The sequence below is a fragment of the Lethenteron reissneri genome, unplaced genomic scaffold, assembly GCF_015708825.2.
Source record: "Lethenteron reissneri isolate LAM-NWPU_2019-01 unplaced genomic scaffold, ASM1570882v1 scaffold_1630, whole genome shotgun sequence".
NCBI lineage: Eukaryota > Metazoa > Chordata > Hyperoartia > Petromyzontiformes > Petromyzontidae > Lethenteron > Lethenteron reissneri.
Window position 1 is genome coordinate 198423 of NW_026891367.1, and position 22156 is coordinate 220578.

The 22156-nt window shown below is 42.8% G+C and overlaps 1 protein-coding gene across 1 annotated transcript in view; it reads right to left on the bottom strand.

Annotated features, from left to right (window-relative positions):
- LOC133362811 (probable ATP-dependent DNA helicase HFM1) overlaps positions 1-22156 on the bottom strand; it is a 134488-nt gene that overhangs the window by 101367 nt on the left and 10965 nt on the right. Inside the window, exons 7-9 of the mRNA XM_061581756.1 lie at positions 21230-21430; positions 17980-18068; positions 14235-14278 (exon numbers count right to left, since the gene is read on the bottom strand). Of these exons, the coding sequence (XP_061437740.1) occupies positions 14235-14278; positions 17980-18068; positions 21230-21430 (334 nt within the window). The remainder of the gene's footprint in view (positions 1-14234; positions 14279-17979; positions 18069-21229; positions 21431-22156) is intronic.

Genomic DNA, 22156 nt, shown 5'->3' on the forward strand with positions numbered 1-22156 from the left:
TTATTACTTCCCTTCTACGTGACTTTACCAAAAGAACCAAGAAGATGAATCCCTGCAGTCACGAAAGCTTTAAATCAAAATGGCAAAACTGTTTTCTTCTTCTTGGTTCTTTCGGTAAAGTCATCACGTAGAAGGGAAATAATAAAATAATAAAAATAAAAATAATAAAATAATTCTCACGACGTTTCGGCCACAACGCAAGCAGCCGTCCTCAGGTGAAAACCAGGTCCGTCGAGGCGACAGAGTCTGAATGAAACAGCACACGAGCTTGGAGCATATATATAAGCTGGGCGCATTGACAAAGGAATTTGCATATCAATAAGAATTTAGCATATTTATGGGAAATGCAGGAATGTGATTGCTACTACATATGCATGTGCATTATGCAAAAAAAATGGCAAAACTGCTCAATCATCTGTGTAGGACCTGAAACACACGCGCCACGCGCTCTGTGGGTCTGTTGCGAGGCAGACAAGCAAGTGCACAGTGGGGGGTATTTGAGGACGACGTTGTTGCTGTTGCTGAGGCGTGAGAGGAGACGCGTTAAGTGGCGTGACAGCTGTTAAGGGCAACCGGGGACACAGGCCGGTGATTGGTTGAGAGGGTGAGTGATGAACGAGTGGCGTCGCTCTGGCGGGAACAACAACGTCACGTGACGCTGGGGGCCTGGGGGCTGAGGGGTAATCGGGGGGGTGAGATAATGAATAGGGACTGATTGGGGTGGATATAAAAGTGTAGTGGTGTTAACTACTCGCTGTTCGCAAACTGTGACAGCAGATCGTAAACAAGGTTTTCCCGCTCAATCAAACGGGCAGAGTCAAATGGGGTGAGGTAGGATCCACACCCAGATTGGGAAGGACCAATCAGAGGGTCCCACAAGGTGGCCGGGGATTGGACAACCCGGCCACGAACAGGTATGCAAGCCGGAGCGCTGAGAGCTCTGGAGGAGTTCTGCTATTTGAAGACCCAAGTCGGCCGAAGACGTCTAGGACCCTGGACCAAGCCCTCCAGCCCTTGTCAGGGCTAGGGCTCAGAGTAACCAGTGGTCGGGGAGAGATTCCCTAGGTCCAGCCAGAGGACGCTGGGAGAGCAGGGAGATTAAGAGAGCTGTACAAGGTCCGGAGGCTTGTACCTTCTGAGGGTAACGGGTGAGGGGACCATATACCCCCTTAGTGTGATAGGGACGGTGTTATTAAGATAATAAACGGTGTGTTTCATAAAAGACGTTTAGAAGTCCGTCCTTACAACACTACAAAAGGCACAGCGCAACAGAGAGAGAGGGGGTCTTGGTCGGAGTCTTGGTGGGAGCTGGAACCTTTGTGGGAGCTGGAGGGATGGGGAGCTGGAGGGATGGTGCCCGGGATAGCGAGGAGCAGGAGTGGGTAGAGGAGATACGATATGAGAGTAACAGCGGAGAGAGACAGGTCAAGTACGGTAGCCGCGGATAGAGGAGACAGAGTGAGGGGTAGCAGTAGTAGCAGTGGTAGCAGCGGCAGCAGTGGTAGCAGTGGTAGTAGCAGCGGCAGCAGTGGTAGCAGTGGTAGCAGCGGCAGCAGTGGCAGCAGTGGCAGCAGTGGTAGCAGTGACAGCAGTGGTAGCAGTAACAGCAGTAACAGCAGTGGTAGCAGTGGTAGCAGTGGCAGCAGTGACAGCAGTGGCAGCAGTGGTAGCAGTGGTAGCAGTGGTAGCAGTGGCAGCAGTAATAGCAGTGGCAGCAGTAATAGCAGTGGTAGCAGTGGTAGCAGTGACAGCAGTGGCAGCAGTGGTAGCAGTGGTAGCAGTGGCAGCAGTGGCAGCAGTGCATCAGAGAAGATACGGAGCAGGGTAGCAGCGGAGCGAAGGACTCTGGGAGAGCTGGAGAGAGAGCGGAGGGACACAGAGCGCCGCTGATGGCGGATGGCGTGGCGGGGCGAACGGGTGGCCACGGAGCGGCGATGAGGAGAAGGTGTGGACCTTGAGGAGAAAATAAACGGGGCGAGAAAGACAACACGAGTACGAGTTCTACATCTGCACAATTGTTTGTCTGCTTATTAATTTGTTTTACTGGTAGGAACGAAGTGAACCAGCCTGCAATAGATTATATCGTCCGTCCGTCCGATGTCCGATTAGGTGTAGCAACATCGCCCCCTACTGCAAACACTTGGCAGGACCCTACAAAAACATTTAGACTCAGTGAGGCTTTCCTGGCTAAACAAGTGTAACATTCCCTTATAATTCCCTGAGATAGTTTTTAATTAAAACATTTAAATTAAAAATTAACTCACGGTGGCCTAAAGCCTACAGCTAGGCCTAAAGCCTAGAACTAGGCCTCAAACTCTCCCTTCGGATCGTCCGATTCGGTGCAGCAACATCGCCCCCTACTGCAAACACTTGGCAGGACTCTACAAAAACCTTTAGACGCAGTGAGGCTTTCCTGGCTAAACAAGTGTAATAATACATTATGTTTATATTCTTTGCTTATTCGTTCCTACCAGCCCACCCCGCAGGGACCTGTTACAAAATAACTCGCGGCCTGTTGTCAAATATCCAAAATAATAGTCTACAGCCGCTTGTCAAATCCGCTGCCGCTGCTGCTGTTGCTATAAGTGGTTGTTTGATGCGTGTCACACACACACACATCCTTGTCTGTTCTAGATTTGAAGCTTTCGTGACTGCAAGGATTCATATTCTCAGGTTTTTTCGGTAAAGTCACTGTGTAGGTAAAAACATCAAAATTAATGAAAATAAAATAAAATAAAACAAAAAATCACGACGTTTCGGAGGCAACACAAGTCTCCGTCATAAGGTGGGACCGTCACAGCCGAATTAGCTGCATCAAGTGAGGCAATGATTCAAGATGTGATCCCTTATAAGCAAGTTGAAGGTGGGGAGGAGAGGGGGGGCAGGGCTCAAAGACAGCACGGAGCGCTCAACACAAGTCTCCGTCATCATTGGCTACCACATTCTGATGAGCTCCCCCCCCCTCTCCTCCCCCCCTTCAACTTGCTTATAAGGGATTACATCTTGAATCATCGCCTCACTTGATGCAGCTAATCCGGCTGTGACGGTCCCACCTGATGACGGAGACTTGTGTTGCCTCCGAAACGTCGTGATTTTTTATTTTATTTTATTTTCATTAATTTTGATGTTTTTACCTACACGGTGACTTTACCGAAAAAACCTAAGAATACGAATCCTTGTCTGTTAACATGATTACAGTCACTAGCTGTCATGCGTTGTCATGAACCCTTTCTTAAAGTCTTAAAGTCTTAAAGTCACTTTATTGTCAAGTGTGTTACATGCATGACATACAACACAGATGAAATTACAGTCCTCTCTCTTGGTCCCACAGTACAACCAAGCAATTAAAAAATTAATCACAATTAACAGACATAAATAAACAATAAACAATCGGCGATCAACACAAGATAAATAATCAAAAAATGTAATAAACTTAAAATAGACAACAGTCAAGAATTTTTTAAAATGTAAAATATTATTTAAATAAAGTATTTAAAGAAATAAGATATTGAAACCAGTGTGGTAGTGCGATGTAGTGCAATGTGCAGTCCAGAGATCAGGATGTACGAGTGAATGTGTGTGTGGGGGATGGGGTCAGGGGGCAAAGGGGGGGTGGGTGGGCATAGGAGGAGGGGGCTCTCTGCCTCTGCTAAGTAAGGGAGATTGCGCAGTCAGCCGTGTTGACGTGAGTTGATGGTGGTGATGTGGAACAATGAGAAGCCAACCCTGTGACCTGGCTTACCAGGTCTTGAATGGCTTCCGATCCCTGTATAGTGCCAAACAGCTTGATGGTGTCAAATGCCATGTAGTAGGAAGCCATCAATCTACCGACATCTGTGCAACATAAAACCATTCTTGTTGAAATAGCAAAACATTAAAAGAAAGGCAAAGGAGGTCCCGTGATATGTCAAAAATTAACCCGTAACAATCAAAGTTTTTCACTATAAATCCTTTATATGCGTGGCGGCTCGAGTCCTCTCGTCCTCTGGCTTGAGATGGCTGCCACCTATGGGTCAGATGATTGCATTGCCACCATTAAGCAATTGGTAATTAAATATAAAAAAATCTTAAAAAGTGTATAATTTTGGAAAAAAAATTTTCACGAACATTAATTGTCTCGCACAACGAGTCTGTGTGCAAAATGTCAGCTCGATTGGATCACGGGAAGTGGGTTAAAAAACGACCGAAAGATTTGCACGGTCGTAAGCAAGCAAGCACTCAAGCGAGCAAGTGAACTTAATATAAAGGATTTAAAAATAAACTTAAATTAAATGCCAGGGTACCGGTGGCTATACTTCATGCCTGTAATACAGGGTGGCTCGATCAAACACAAATTCTAGATTTGAAGCTTTCGTGACTGCAAGGATTCATATTCTTAGGTTTTTTCGGTAAAGTCACGTAGGTAAAAAATGTAAAATTAATAAAATAAAATAAAAATCACGACGTTTCGGAGGCAACACAAGCTTCCGTCTTCAGGAGGTACCGTCACAGCCACGACAGCCGTATCAAGTAGATGAGAGATTGCAAGAGATACCACTCTTTTTATTAAACCAACCATTATATATATACGGAGTGGTAGCTCTTGCAATCTCTCATTTACTTGATACAGCTGTCGTGGCTGTGACGGTTCCACCTGAAGACGGAAGCTTGTGTTGCCTCCGAAACGCCGTGATTTTTATTTTATTTTACTTTTATTCATTTTTATCTTTTTAACCTACACGGTGACTTTACCGAAATAACCTAAGACTACAAACACAAATTGTAAAAACTCCCTTCCCAAGGTCGCCAATATCGCCATATGCTTGGCTTGCCAGGGTATGGCAGAAGAGCAAATTCGTGACATCCATATGCACGGATATTGAGTTACTACCCCTGGCACACGTACGTTTTTGTTCCATGCACAGACGCTCATTAACATTATAAAGGACTCTTCTCACCCTGGACACTCACTGTTTGAGCTGTTGCCATCAGGCAGACGATTCAGATCGGTCAAAACAAGGACAAACAGATTCAAACAGAGCTTTTATCCTACAGCGATCAGCACACTCAATAATGCTAATTAATTATTAAGTAATAGCGTTTACAATTGACTGTGAAATAGAGATGTGCAATGACAAAATGTGACCTTATGTGGGTATGTGGGTATACTTGGGCTGTTTTTATATATAGTATAAATTGATTATCTTTCATTTAATTTTATTTTTATTTTCTTGTTTTATTCAATTTAAATTTATGAATGATGCCCTGACTGGTGAGCATTTTAAATTTCGTTGTACTGGTGACAATGACAATAAACGATCTATATTGCATATTGCTATAATTCATGGAGTTGGCGAAACATCCCAATATAGCGGCACAGGGCGTGGGCAGTTGTTGGCAAATGCTCTCACTGCCTCCCCTGCTGGTCTGTGCGTTTCCTCCTGTGACTCCGTTAGGAAGCTGTGCACGTTACAAATTCTACAGCACCTTCTGAGATTTGCACTGATGACTGGACACTATATACGAATAAAATGTGAAATGACATTATGTTTTTTCATCACAAATAGAGAAAATAAACACGTAGTAATAATAATAAGCAGAATGATGAATTACCTGTTGGCTTAATATATCCGTTCTGCATACAAATTAGCTTGTAAGTGGCGAGTGAGTTCAAACTCTCTAAGCATAGTTCTGAAATAAAGAATGCAAAATAAACATTGACGTCGTTGTGGACAATACAACCAATGAACTAAGCAGGTAATCAGCCTTCCCATATTTGTTAAAATCTAAAATATGCTCGACACATTCATAGCTAACAGAGCATCCCTGCCTAGTGACGTCTGGCAGGTCACTAATATTGGTTCAAGCCAGCCTGACGGCTTATACATTGAATGTCGAAACAGGTCCAGATTTTTCTTCTTGGCGCTTTCGGTAAAGTCACGTAGAAGGGAAACAATAAAATAAAAAATATATAAAACAATAAAATGCTCACGACGTTTCGATCGCCACACAAGCAATCATCATCAAGTGTGAAAAACACAGCAAAAAAAAAAATGGAAAAAACCGGCACTTATTTTTTTTTCTAATTTTCTTGCTGTGGTTTTCACACCGGATGATGATTGCTTGTGTTGCGATCGAAACGTCGTGAGCATTGTCTACGATCATTCCTGTAAAATTACAGTTTGGTGTTAAATTGCGTTAATATCACTATACCTTGCAGAAGTTTCTTCTCTATATCCTCTTTGCTCAGACCAGCGGCAAATTCTGTATCAGTGATTCACACAGAGTGCATTTATTTGTCAGTATGCTGCCTTTTTATGCATCGCTTGAGATGTACTTAAAATGACTTTAACAGGTGAATATATTGTCATAAATTTTGATTTAAAGCTTCTTTCCTGACTGCAGGGATTCATCTTCTTGGTTCTTTCGGTAAAGTCACGTAGAAGGGAAGTAACATTTTTTTAATATTATTATATTATATTATTATATTATATTATTATATTATTTTATTAAATTATATTTTTAATATTATATTAGTTTATTATATTATTTTATTAAATTATATTATTATATTATTTTACTATATTATATTATTAAATTATATTATTATATTATTTTATTATATTATATTATTAAATTATATTATTATATTATTATTTATATTATATTATTAATTATATTGTTATATTATATTATTTATAGTATTAAATTATATTATTATATTATTATATTATATTATAAAATTATATTATTTTATTATATTATATTATTAAATTATATTATTATATTATTTTATTATATTATATTATTACATTATATTATTATATTATTTTATTATATTGTATTCTAATTATTTTATTACTTCCCTTCTACGTGACTTTATCTTGTCATAGTCAAAACTATTTAAACACTTGATGTCAATGAACAAACTCTAAATTGTCAGAATGTTTAACATTGACCCCTTACAAATACACTCTAATTATGTCCTTTGTACTTCATAACATTCAAACATGTTATTTCCTCACAGCAATCGTGGCTGTGACGGTTCCACCTGAAGACGGAAGCTTGTGTTGCCTCCGAAACGTCGTGATTTTTATTTTACTTTCATTAATTTTAATTTTATATTTTACCTACACGGTGACTTTGCAAAAAAACATAAGAGTATACTATCACACACATTAGCGATTCAAGAGGCAACGCTATTTTTTTTTTGCATCTGTCACGCGAATATTGTACGTTTTCATTTTGAATTGCAAATGCATTTCTTACTGTAATACTTTGGGTTTTTGAGTGCCCGAACGTACAGGAATGTGGATCGGATCCAATCCAATGCCACGTTGACATCTGTGATCGTGTGCAAGACGATCTCTGCATTGAGGTGCTCTGTTAGATTCATGTGCAAACTGCAGGAGACCAAAGGTGTTGACAAATGAACGGTACATAGCAGAGGTGGGACAAAGTCATTGTTATGCAAGTCCAAGTCGAGTCTGAAGTCATCAAATTCATGACTCGAGTCTGACTCGAGTCCAAGTCACATGACTCGAGTCCACACCAGCTCAGAGGTGGGACAAAGTCATTGTTATGCAAGTCCAAGTCGAGTCTGAAGTCATCAAATTCATGACTCGAGTCTGACTCGAGTCCAAGTCACATGACTCGAGTCCACACCAGCTCAGAGGTGGGACAAAGTCATTGTTATGCAAGTCCAAGTCGAGTCTGAAGTCATCAAATTCATGACTCGAGTCTGACTCGAGTCCAAGTCACATGACTCGAGTCCACACCAGCTCAGAGGTGGGACAAAGTCATTGTTATGCAAGTCCAAGTCGAGTCTGAAGTCATCAAATTCATGACTCGAGTCTGACTCGAGTCCAAGTCACATGACTCGAGTCCACACCAGCTCAGAGGTGGGACAAAGTCATTGTTATGCAAGTCCAAGTCGAGTCTGAAGTCATCAAATTCATGACTCGAGTCTGACTCGAGTCCAAGTCACATGACTCGAGTCCACACCAGCTCAGAGGTGGGACAAAGTCATTGTTATGCAAGTCCAAGTCGAGTCTGAAGTCATCAAATTCATGACTCGAGTCTGACTCGAGTCCAAGTCACATGACTCGAGTCCACACCAGCTCAGAGGTGGGACAAAGTCATTGTTATGCAAGTCCAAGTCGAGTCTGAAGTCATCAAATTCATGACTCGAGTCTGACTCGAGTCCAAGTCACATAACTCGAGTCCACACCAGCTCAGAGGTGGGACAAAGTCATTGTTATGCAAGTCCAAGTGGAGTCTGAAGTCATCAAATTCATGACTCGAGTCTGACTCGAGTCCAAGTCACATGACTCGAGTCCACACCAGCTCAGAGGTGGGACAAAGTCATTGTTATGCAAGTCCAAGTGGAGTCTGAAGTCATCAAATTCATGACTCGAGTCTGACTCGAGTCCAAGTCACATGACTCGAGTCCACACCAGCTCAGAGGTGGGACAAAGTCATTGTTATGCAAGTCCAAGTGGAGTCTGAAGTCATCAAATTCATGACTCGAGTCTGACTCGAGTCCAAGTCACATGACTCGAGTCCACACCAGCTCAGAGGTGGGACAAAGTCATTGTTATGCAAGTCCAAGTCGAGTCTGAAGTCATCAAATTCATGACTCGAGTCTGACTCGAGTCCAAGTCACATGACTCGAGTCCACACCAGCTCAGAGGTGGGACAAAGTCATTGTTATGCAAGTCCAAGTCGAGTCTGAAGTCATCAAATTCATGACTCGAGTCTGACTCGAGTCCAAGTCACATGACTCGAGTCCACACCAGCTCAGAGGTGGGACAAAGTCATTGTTATGCAAGTCCAAGTCGAGTCTGAAGTCATCAAATTCATGACTCGAGTCTGACTCGAGTCCAAGTCACATGACTCGAGTCCACACCAGCTCAGAGGTGGGACAAAGTCATTGTTATGCAAGTCCAAGTCGAGTCTGAAGTCATCAAATTCATGACTCGAGTCTGACTCGAGTCCAAGTCACATGACTCGAGTCCACACCAGCTCAGAGGTGGGACAAAGTCATTGTTATGCAAGTCCAAGTCGAGTCTGAAGTCATCAAATTCATGACTCGAGTCTGACTCGAGTCCAAGTCACATGACTCGAGTCCACACCAGCTCAGAGGTGGGACAAAGTCATTGTTATGCAAGTCCAAGTGGAGTCTGAAGTCATCAAATTCATGACTCGAGTCTGACTCGAGTCCAAGTCACATGACTCGAGTCCACACCAGCTCAGAGGTGGGACAAAGTCATTGTTATGCAAGTCCAAGTCGAGTCTGAAGTCATCAAATTCATGACTCGAGTCTGACTCGAGTCCAAGTCACATGACTCGAGTCCACACCAGCTCAGAGGTGGGACAAAGTCATTGTTATGCAAGTCCAAGTCGAGTCTGAAGTCATCAAATTCATGACTCGAGTCTGACTCGAGTCCAAGTCACATGACTCGAGTCCACACCAGCTCAGAGGTGGGACAAAGTCATTGTTATGCAAGTCCAAGTGGAGTCTGAAGTCATCAAATTCATGACTCGAGTCTGACTCGAGTCCAAGTCACATGACTCGAGTCCACACCTCTGGTACGTAGTGGTGGTGGTTTGGCTGCTGCAGCTTCTTACTATTAAAATTACTTCCCTTTATGACTGCTAACCCTACTCCCTCCCCTTGTTGCTGCTAATCCTACATAATGCACGGGCATGATATGACTTTGAAACCCCCACCCCCCATCTCCTACACATTCCACAAGTAGTGACTAATCCCATATCTGCATTTTTCCATAAATATGCAACATTCCTCTGTTGATATGCAAATTCCTTTGTCAAGGCGCCCTCCTACTCTAACCCAGCTTAAATATACGCTGCCAAGCTTGGTGGTGTTTCATTCAGACGCTGTCTTTCCGACAGACCTGTTCTTCACCTGAGGACGGCTGCTTGCGTTGTGGCCGAAACGTCGTGAGAATTGTATGTTATTATGTTTGATTTTTATTATTTTATTATTTCCCTTCTACGTGACTTTACCGAAAGTACTAAGAAGATGAAATTAACGGTAGCTACTTCATAGCGATGGGAACATGGAAGATGCAGAGAGGAAGATGCTTAATGGAAATTCACAAAAGGTAGAAAAAAAACACATCATTCTGAACGTATCTTCAAATTAACTGAGAAAGTTTTCATTATAGCACGGAAATTGGAAAGATCCTGAACAAGATAGTATAATTCTAAATAAATGTTTATATTGATACGCTACTTTTCCTCAAAAGAACCAAAGAGCTGTTGCATGTGAAAATGTCATCGTTGAATACGTTGCACTCAGTAATTGCTCTAGTGTTCCAAAGAAATAGTAAGGACGTCAGCTTTCAATCGTGACTTCATAAACATTGACAATACCCACATCACAAACATGTCTGTGGAGGGCATTACACAGATGTAGAGCCACACAGCAGAAGGCCCCATCGCCCTTGGAGTGCCGTCTCATTAGTGGGATGCAGAGAAGACTGGGATCCATGAAATGTAGATTGCGAGATAGAATACTGGGGTTCTAAAAGTCCCAAATGTAGGTGGGTGCTTTATGGGCAAGTAACACGATCTCAGAGTCGATTCTAAGATTCACCCAGAGCCCAAGTGGAGATTCCAGAACACGTGTGTGATCTATCTTCTTGGTTCTTTCGGTAAAGTCACGTAGAAGCTCATTCAGACGCTGTCTTTCCGACAGCCCTGTTCTTCACCTGAGGACGGCTGCTTGCGTTGTGGCCGAAACGTCGTGAGAATTATTGTATTATGTTTTATTTTTATTATTTTATTACTTCTCTTCTACGTGACTTTACCGAAAGAACCAAGAAGATGACTCCCTGCAGTCACGAAAGCTTTAAATCAAAACATGTACATGTGTATGCCCAATGTATACATGTAACAACAATACTGTCAATCTTAATTTTGAAGCTTTCGTGACTGCAGTAATTATTCTTTGGTTCTTTCGGTAAAGTCACGTCTAAAGATAAAATAATAATTCTAGATTTGAAGCTTTCGTGACTGCAATGATTCATATTCTTAGGTTTTTTCGGTAAAGTCACCGTGTAGGTAAAAACATTTTAAAGTAAAATAAAAATAAAAATTCACGACGTTTCGGAGGCAACACAAGCTTCCGTCTTCAGGAGGTACCGTCACAGCCACGACAGCTGCATCAAGTAAATGAGAGATTACAGGAGCTACCACTGCGTTTATATAATGGCTGGAGAGGGGGGAAGGGCCGCATACTTTGTATTAATATGGTAAGGTGAGGCTTGAGACCAAGACTAGACTGCATAACAAAGGCTATTTTATTTTACTTTTTAATGTTTTTACCTACGTGACTTTACCGAAAAAAACCTAAGAATATAAAATAATAAATTAAATAATAGCACACGACGTTTCGACTGCAACACAAGCAATCATAATCAGGTATAAATGAAATAGCGACAAAAAAATCTAACCAGAAAACTGTAGACAGACATATAAGCAGACAGATATCACCAAGATACACAGAGAGAGAGCAACACAGAGACACACACAGAGAGAGACACACAACATAGACACACAGACAGACATATAAGCAGACAGACATCACAGAGATACACAGAGAGAGAGCAACACAGAGACACACACAGAGAGAGACACACAACATAGACACACAGACAGACATATAAGCAGACAGACATCACAGAGATACACAGAGAGAGAGCAACACAGAGACACACACAGAGAGAGACACACAACATAGACACACAGACAGACATATAAGCAGACAGACATCACAGAGATACACAGAGAGAGAGAGAGAAACACAGGTACGGAGAAACGTCGTATGATGCTATTATTTAATGTATTATTTAATCTTTATACGTGACTTTACCGAAAGAACCAAAGAAGAACAATATTGTCAATTGGTTCTTGACCCTTCTATCTGGCAACAAAACTGACACCTTTTTGCAAGGAGTCATGTTTGCATAGACCGCAATACCTGCAGTCATAATACAAACAAAAGAACATAACTCTGATACTCTGATGGTGCATTGTCCTTGAGTTGTGCGCCTTTTGGCGTCATCTGGTCCAACCCATATGAGACTAGGCTCTAAGGAAAGCTGTCTCGGGTGTGGACCAATCAACTTCAAGGACAGTGCATACATTATCAGAGTTGTGTTTTTTGTTTGTATTATGACTGCAGGTATTGCGGTCTATGCAAACATGACTCCTTGCAAAAAGGTGTCAGTTTTGTTGCCAGATAGAAGGGTAAAGAACCAATTATCATATTTTTACTGGCAAATGAGGTCCCCATAGTGTAGAACAATATTGTCGTTACTGTCCTACCTGCTTTCTAGTTTCTGGGTCCCACTGAGCATTTGTTCATATTTTTCTTTCAATTCGTTTCTTGTCAGTATCACGGCAGTGGCTGAAACATCAAACTGTGAACGATACAACGCATGTCACTTTACATAAACATAGATAATTAGCCGTACTAATCATTAGATAAATTCAGGAAAAGCTTTAATGAGTCTCAGGAAATTCAGATGGATCCTGCATTGAATTATTGGCATGGTTTATTTGAACGTAGAAGGGAAATGATAAAATAATAAAAATTAAACGTAATAAAATATAATTTGGTATTTTGTGTTTTCTCCCAAACACAAAACATGTTCAAATACATTTCGATTTAAATTTCGATTGAAAGCTTTCGTGACTGCAGGGATTCATCTTATTGGTTCTTTCGGTAAAGTCACGTAGAAGGGAATTAATAAAATAATAAAAATAAAACATTATAAAATACAAAATTGTATTCTATTATGTTTTATTTTATTATTTTATTATAAAGTACAAAATAGTATTTAATTGTGTTTTATTTTTATTTTATTACTTCCCTTCTACGTGACTTTACCGAAAGAACCAAGAAGATGAATCCCTGCAGTCACGAAAGCTTTACATCGAAATATAATATGATATGATCATATTATTTTATTATTTTATTATATTATTTTATTATATTATTATATTATATTATTATGTTGTATTTTTATTACTTTATTACTTCCCTTAACTATACGAGTGCTCTAGATTACAAACACATTTACGGTACGAATTATGTTCGCAATCCAAAGTTTTACCGTACTTAGTTCAGAAAAGTAAGGATGCATGAACCAACATATACAGAAGATGTGCATCTACCTGCGGTCTTCCTGCCCTGCCAATCATCTGTAGAATATCTGTGTCCCTATATTCTTGCAGCATGCCTCCCCCGGTGTAGTGCATCGTCGATTTGACGATGACCAGGTGTGCAGGAAGGTTGACACCCATAGCCAGTGTACTTGTGGAGACTGCAGAGAAATCAAACAAACACAGTTTGATTTAAAGCTTCTTTCGTGACTGTAGCAGGGATTCGTCTTCTTGGTTCTTTCGGTGAAGTCACGTAGAAGGGAAATAATAAAATAACAAAATTGTAACATAATAAAATAATTTAAAGCTTCTTTCGTGACTGCAGCAGGGATTCGTCTTCTTGGTTCTTTCGGTAAAGTCACGTAGAAGGGAAATAATAAAATAACAAAAATAAAAGATAATAATTATTATGTTATTTTATTATGTTTCATTTTTATTATTTCATTACTTCCCTTCTACGTGACTTTACCGAAAGAACCAAGAAGACAAACAAACACACTCTGTATTTGCACCATTCTTTCATCACAAGGCGATCACGAAAGAACCCGCTGTGTTTGCACACATTCTGCAGTAGCTTCGCGGATGGGGCAATGTTGCTAGATGCTCCATAATAGAGGTTTTGGGTTATTAGTATATATGGCTCAGTATGGGTTTGTAATCCTGAAATATGCACACATGACAGACCCTACTAATTTCACAAAGCCGCATGCAAACCTGATACATGGACACGTATATCAATCTACAATCTAGTAGTAGGTTTTTACCCTTTCAACTGGTACACTGGTAAAGGAGATGCCTCATAGTATAATCTACAATCTCTCCATGAATAAAGTATATACTCATGTTTTACGTACACAGTACTGGCAGTTCTCCTCGCAAGAAAACATCTTCAATGTTTCTTCTATCAGACATTTCCATTCCTGCATGATGGTATGCAATTCCTTTGGTCAGCAAATCTACAAGAGTAATAAAAACAAATGACACGAATGTTTGCTTGATATTTCGATGCAATTATTTTCAATCCTCGTTAACAAAGCACAGTGAGAGCTTTACAAGCGTACCTCTCAACTTGATATCCTTCAGGTAAGAAGCATGCACCTGCAGTCTGAAATGACAATAAATGATCGGTATATATGGTGTAGTGGTGAGCACACTAGACTTGCAATCAATTCCACCTTCCACCCACTCACTCACCCACTCACCCACTCACTCATTCACCCACTCACCCATTCACTCACCCACCCACTCACTCATTCACTCACTCACCCACTCATTCACTCACCCACTCACTCACCCACTCATTCACTCACTCACCCACTCACTCACTCACCCACTCACTCACCCACTCACTCACCCACTCACTCACCCACTCACTCACCCACTCACCCACTCACTCATTCACTCATTCACTCATTCACTCACCCACTCACCCACTCACCCACTTATTCACTCACCCACTCACCCACTAACTCACCCACTCACTCACCCACTCACTCACCCACTCACTTCACTCACTTACCCACTCACTCACTCACCCACTCACTCACCCATTCACTCACTCACCTACTCACCCACTCACTCATTCACTCACCCACTCTCTCCACTCACTCACCCACTCACTCACTCACCCACTCACCCACCCACCCACTCACTCACCCACTCACTCACCCACTCACTCACTCACCCACCCAACCACCCACTCACTCACTCACCCACTCACCCACTCACTCACTCACCCACTCACTCACCCACTCACTCACTCACTCACCCACTCACTCACCCACTCACTCACTCACTCACTCACCCACTCACTCACTCACCCACTCATTCACTCACCCACTCACCCACTAACTCACCCACTCACTCACCCACTCACTCACCCACTCACTCCACTCACTTACCCACTCACTCACTCACCCACTCACTCACCCATTCACTCACTCACCTACTCACCCACTCACTCACTCATTCACTCACCCACTCACTCCACTCACTCACCCACTCACTCACTCACCCACTCACCCACCCACTCACTCACCCACTCACTCACCCACTCACTCACTCACCCACCCACCCAACCACCCACTCACTCACTCACTCACCCACTCACCCACTCACTCACTCACCCACTCACTCACCCACTCACTCACTCACTCACTCACTCACTCACTCACTCACCCACTCACTCACCCACTCACTCACTCACTCACCCACTCACTCACTCACCCACTCATTCACTCACCCACTCACCCACTAACTCACCCACTCACTCACCCACTCACTCACCCACTCACTCCACTCACTTACCCACTCACTCACTCACCCACTCACTCACCCATTCACTCACTCACCTACTCACCCACTCACTCACTCATTCACTCACCCACTCACTCCACTCACTCACCCACTCACTCACTCACTCACCCACTCACCCACCCACTCACTCACCCACTCACTCACCCACTCACTCACTCACCCACCCAACCACCCACTCACTCACTCACTCACCCACTCACTCACCCACTCACTCATTCACTCACCCACTCACTCACTCACCCACTCACTCACCTCCTCACTGACCCATCCACTCACCCACCCACTTACCCACCCAGCCCACTCACTCATCCACTCACTCACCCACCCACTCACCCACTCACTCACGCACTCACTCACCCACTCACCCACCCACCCACTCACTCTCCCTCTCACTCACCCACTCACTCACCCACTCACTCACTCACTCACTCACCTACTCACCCACTCACTCATTCACTCACCCACTCACTCACCCACTCACCCACTCACTCACCCACTCACCCACTCACTCACCCACCCACTCATTCACTCACCCACTCACTCACCCACTCACTCACTCACCCACTCACTCACTCACCTACTCACCCACTCACTCATCCACTCACCTACTTACCTACCCACTCACTCTCTGCTCACTCACTCCACTCACTCACCCACTCACCCATTCACTCATTCACTCACCCACTCACTCACTCACGCATCCACTCACCCACCCACTTACCCACTCACCCACTCACCCACTCACTCACCCACTCACCCACTCACTCACCCACTCACTCATTCACTCACCCACTCACTCACCCACTCACTCACTCACCCACTCACTCCACTCACTCACTCACCCACTCACTCACCCACTCACCTACTCACCCACCCACTCACTCTCTGCTCACTCACTCCACTCACTCACCCACTCACCCATTCACTCATTCACTCACCCACTCACTCACTCACTCACCCACTCACTCACCCACTCACTCACTCACCTACTCACCCACTCACTCATTCACTCACCCACTCACCCACCCACTCACCCACTCTTTCACTCATTCACCCACTCACTCACCCACCCACTCACTCACCCACTCACTCACTCACCCACTCACTCCACCCACTCACTCACCCACTCACGCCACTCACTCACTCACCTACTCACCCACTCACTCACCCACTCACCTACTCACCCACTCATTCACTCTCTACTCACTCACTCACGATCTTTTAAACAACGGTGCACGTTTTTTTAACCCCCCTCCCTCCCCACCACTGCCCGTGCCCACTGAGCAGTGTATAAACACACAAGCCGGCAGGTGGCGCGTAGTGCGGTAAAGTGTGGGTACGCCTGCCTCTCCCATCACGTCTGGTCAATGTGACAGAGTAGACCCTGATCGATTTAAAGCTTCTTTCGTGACTGCAGGGATTCATCTTCTTGGTTCTTTCGGTAAAGTCACGTAGAAGGGAAGTACTGCTGCTGCAGCAGTAACTGCAGCTCCCTTTGATGCTGTTAATCCTGCATGATGCACATGCATATGCAGTACTAATCACATTCCTGCATTTCCCATAAATATGCTACATTCCTCTTGATATGCAAATTCCTTTGTCAATGCGCCCAGCTTATATATATGCTCCAAGCTCGTGTGCTGTTTCATTCAGACTCTGTCGCCTCGACGGACCTGGTTTTCACCTGAGGACGGCTGCTTGCGTTGTGGCCGAAACGTCGTGAGAATTGTTTTATTATGTTTTATTTTTATTATTTTATTACTTCCCTTCTACGTGACGACTTTACCGAAAGAACCAAGAAGATAGACCATTATCCCTCTAGAGCAGCGCTACTCAACACGTTTCATTCCACGGCACAAACCTTTGAGCTTACTGCCATCTTCACGGCACACTGAACACAAAATATCGTTTGGCTTTTCATCCAGCAGTGGATTGATGATGGCTGATGACGATGATGTGTGTTGCGCGCTCATCTCTTTTTAACTGATATGGCACTACGGATGGACTTGGCGCCATCATGGAAGTGTGGAATTTCCACAATCACGTGTGTCAATCTCTCCCCTTGATCACCTTGCTGCCAGCTATGGCTGCAAGTTTGGTGGAGCATGTTATTAATAAATATTAATAATAACAAGTGTGCCGTTCCTGGCCCTTCCCGCCTCAACCATTATAGATACGGAGTGGTAGCTCTTGCGATCTCTCATTAACTTGATGCGGCTGTCGTGGCTGTGACGGTTCCACCTGAAGACGGAAGCTTGTGTTGCCTCCGAAACGTCGTGATTTTTATTTTTTATTTTATTTTACTTTCATTAATTTTAATGTTTTACCTACACGGTGACTTTACCGAAAAAACCTAAGACTATATTTTCCTCTCTCAAGCGGAGGTGAACACCAGCAGTGGCTCGAACAAGGGATTTCAGGACGGCACCTTGACTCTTACTTTAACACCAACATCTTAATCACAGAACATTTGCGAATTCCCACTCCTACCTCTGCCTGTGCTGGGAATCAATCATGAATTTGGCATCTTTAGCCAGCGTGGCTGCAGCCAGCTGGACACTTCTTCTGGTCGCACAGAACTGTAAAAGAATAACCACACCGATCATTGGTTTTTTACCCTTTTATCTGGCAACAAAACTGACACCTTTTTTTACAAGGAGTCATGTTTGCATTGACCACAATACCTGCGGTCGAAATGCAAACAAAACAAACATAACTCTGATAATTGGTTCTTTACCCTTCTATCTGGCAACAAAACTGACACCTTTTTGCAAGGAGTCATGTTTGCATAGACCGCAATACCTGCAGTCATAATACAAACAAAAGAACATAACTCTGATAATGTGCACTGTCCTTGAAGTTGATTGGTGTGGACCAATCAGTCAGTTTTGTTGCCAGATAGAAGGGTAAAGAACCAATTATCATATTTTTACTGGCAAATGAGGTCCCCATAGTGTAAACATAACTCTGATAATGTATGCACTGTCCTTGAAATAATCACACCATTAAAAAGTATGCCTGCTTCCAAAGGCATAAACTTACACGTGAAATATCTAAGGCCTAAACCATTTAAAAATGTATATATGTCTGATTGACTAGGTATGATATTCATTGTATAAACGCAAACTTTTATAGCGTCTTGTGTGTGCAAGCGTATATGTGTATGGCATCTACAGGTGCTTGCCCAGTCTTGTAAAGACTCAACAGCGGATATTGTCGTAGTAGGAGGTTTTTTCCCTTTCAACTGGTACAAAACTGACACCTTTATACAAGGAGTCATGTTTGCATAGACCACAATACTTGCAGTCGGAATGCAAACAAACGAACATAACTCTGATAATGTATGCACTGTCCTTGAAGTTGATTGGTCCACACCCGAGACAGCTTTCCTTAGAGCCTAGTCTCCATTGGTGTTGGACCAGATGACACAAAAAGGTGTACAACCCAAAAACAGCGCACCATCAGAGTATTGAGAGCTCGGGGTGAAGCATTTACACTATGAGACATCTCCTTTAGCAGTGGCAACATATAGTAGTAGGTTTTTACCCTTTAAACTGGTACCAAACTGACACCTTTATACAAGGCATCATGTTTGCAATAACCACAACACAAGTAGTCATAATGCAAACAAAAAGAAACAACTCTGATAAGGTGTGCACTGTCCTTGAAGTTGATTGGTCCACACCCGAGACAGCTTTCCTTAGAGCCTAGTCTCCATTGGTGTTGGACCAGATGATGCCACAAGGCGCACAACTCAAAGACAGCGCACTATCAGAGTATTGAGAGCTCGGGGTGAAGCATTTACATTATGAGACATCTCCTTTATCCAGTGGCAAAATATAGTGATAGGTTTTTACCCTTTCGACTGGTACAAAAACTGACACCTTTATACAAGGCATCATGTTTGCAATAACTACAACACAAGTAGTCAAAATGCAAACAAAAAGAAACAACTCTGATAATGTATGCACTGTCCTTGAAGTTGATTGGTCCACACCCGAGACAGCTTTCCTTAGAGCCTAGTCTCCATTGGTGTTGGACCAGATGATGCCAAAAGGCGCACAACTCAAAGACAGCATCACCATCAGAGTATTGAGAGCTCGGGGTGAAGCATTTACATTATGAGACACCTCCTTTACCAGTGGCAAAATATAGTGATAGGTTTTTACCCTTTAAACTGGTACAAAACTGACACCTTTATACAAGGCATCATGTTTCCAATAACCACAACACAAGTAGTCAAAATGCAAACAAAAAGAAACAACTCTGATGATGATAATAATATGCACTGCCCTTGAAGTTGATTGGTCCACACCCAAGACATCTTTAGGGGATATTGTCTTTGTGTGATTGTATCTGCGAGTGGGGAGTGCTGGTTAGTGAACTGTGCTACAAACCCTGTCACCCAAGTTCGATTCCCGCTCATGATCAAAAGCAAGGGTGAACATTTGAACCAATTCTGGGCCTCCCTTAGGTCTACTCAGCCTCAAATGAGTACCTGCCGTGGTACTGAAACATCAGCACTGGGGAAACAAAGGCGGTCCGGTGTGGTGACGCTGCCCACCCACCCACCCCTCGTGTGCTTATGCCGGTCTTCATAAGTGTTCACTTAGCAACACTTCCCCCAAAAGTCTGTTAAGGCTACACGTCAGATTTATTTTTGTCCACATGGCATTTCCTGTTTGCTATGTACGTGCCAATGGAGGCCTTACACACCTTATGACATTCCACATTCACGGGTTTTGCATGCAAAATATGAAAATACTAAAAAATATGCACTTAAACTAAGCATGCCATATTCTTAGGTCTTTTTCGGTAAAGTCACTTAGGTAAAAAAAAATTTAAATTAAAATTAATGACAGTAAAATAAAATAAAAATCACGACGTTTCGGAGGCAACACAAGCTTCCGTCTTCAGGTGGAACCGTCACAGCCACGACAGCTGCATCAAGTAAATGAGAGATTGCAAGAGCTACCACTCTTTTTATTAAACCAACCATTATATAAACGGAGTGGTAGCTCTTGTAATCTCTCATTTACTTGATACGGCTGTCGTGGCTGTGACGGTTCCACCTGAAGACGGAAGCTTGTGTTGCCTCCGAAACGTCGTGATTTTTATTTTTATTTTACTGTTATTAATATTAATTTTAATGTTTTTTTACCTACGTGACTTTACCGAAAAAACCTAAGAATATGAATCCTTGCATTTCGATTTAAAGCTTTCGTGACTGCAGGGATTCATCTTCTTGGTTCTTTCGGTAAAGTCATCACGTAGAAGGGAAGTAATAAAATAATAAAATAAAACAGAATAAAATAATTCTCACGACGTTTCGGCCACAACGCAAGCAGCCGTCCTCAGGTGAAGAACAGGTCTGTCGATAAGACAGCATCTGAATGACACGTCCTAGGCTTGGAGCGTCTATTTAAGCTGGGAGGGAGGAGGAAGAGCGCCTTGACAAAATAATTCCCAGCTTAAATAGACGCTCCAAGCCGAGGACGTTTCATTCAGACTCTGTCTTATCGACAGACCTGTTCTTCACCTGAGGACGGCTGCTTGCGTTGTGGCCGAAACATCGTGAGAATTATTTTATTATGTTTTATTTTTATTATTATATTACTTCCCTTCTACGTGACTTTACCGAAACAACCTAAGAATATGAATCCTTGCAGTCACGAAAGCTTCAAATCTAGAACTGATCATGCCATTTTGACTTGGAACAACAAACAACACGTGCACTCACAATGAGCGTTGGCTTCTGCTCAGAATATGTTTGTATAATTCTTGCCAGCTTGTAGTTGAGTATCAAGTCGAACTTAAAGGCGGTCTGCGCACGAAAGAAAGGAAATCCCAACACGATTTTGCGAAGTTTCACAGGGCGATGTTTTTCGCCCAATTTTATGAAGGTGGCCGTTCCATCCCTATCAGACAACCACTCGGCAACCTGGAGAGAGAATGTGTAGAGGACATTCAAAGATTAATGGAAATGCATCGAGAGGGTTCATACCTCTCCATATTGTATTGATGTGAGTCAAAATGAATGTGCGCTGTTTCATTCAGACTCTGTCGCCTCGACGGACCTGGTTTTCACCTGAGGACGGCTGCTTGCGTTGTGGCCGAAACGTCGTGAGAATTATTGCATTATGTTTTATTTTTATTATTTTATTACTTCCCTTCTACGTGGTGACTTTACCAAAAGAGCCAAGAATGTGTGGACATTTGCCCGCGTGCAACTTGATTACGGTGACACAATTCCCTTTCACGGTTGATGTTACAAATGAAACGCGACTGGTTTACAGTCGACGTGGAGGTCACGTGAGGCAAATACAATTAAAAGTTATTTTTGTTACTCAAATCAGCATTGAGGCGGTGCTCATATCCTGTTGACAGTCCTGAGTCAGCGGTGAACATTCCACACTCTTATCCATCCGTAGAACAAACATTGACTTCACCATTGGAACCTCCTTTGCCAGTAGCAAAATATGATTTTAAAAAATGTTACCCTTTTATCTGGCAACAAAACTGACACCTTTTTTTACAAGGAGTCATGTTTGCATTGACCACAATACCTGCGGTCGGAATGCAAACGAAAAACGCAACTCTCGTAATATTACAAACATGACTGCTTGCAAAAAAGGTGTCGGTTTTGTTGCCAGATAAAAGGGTAAGA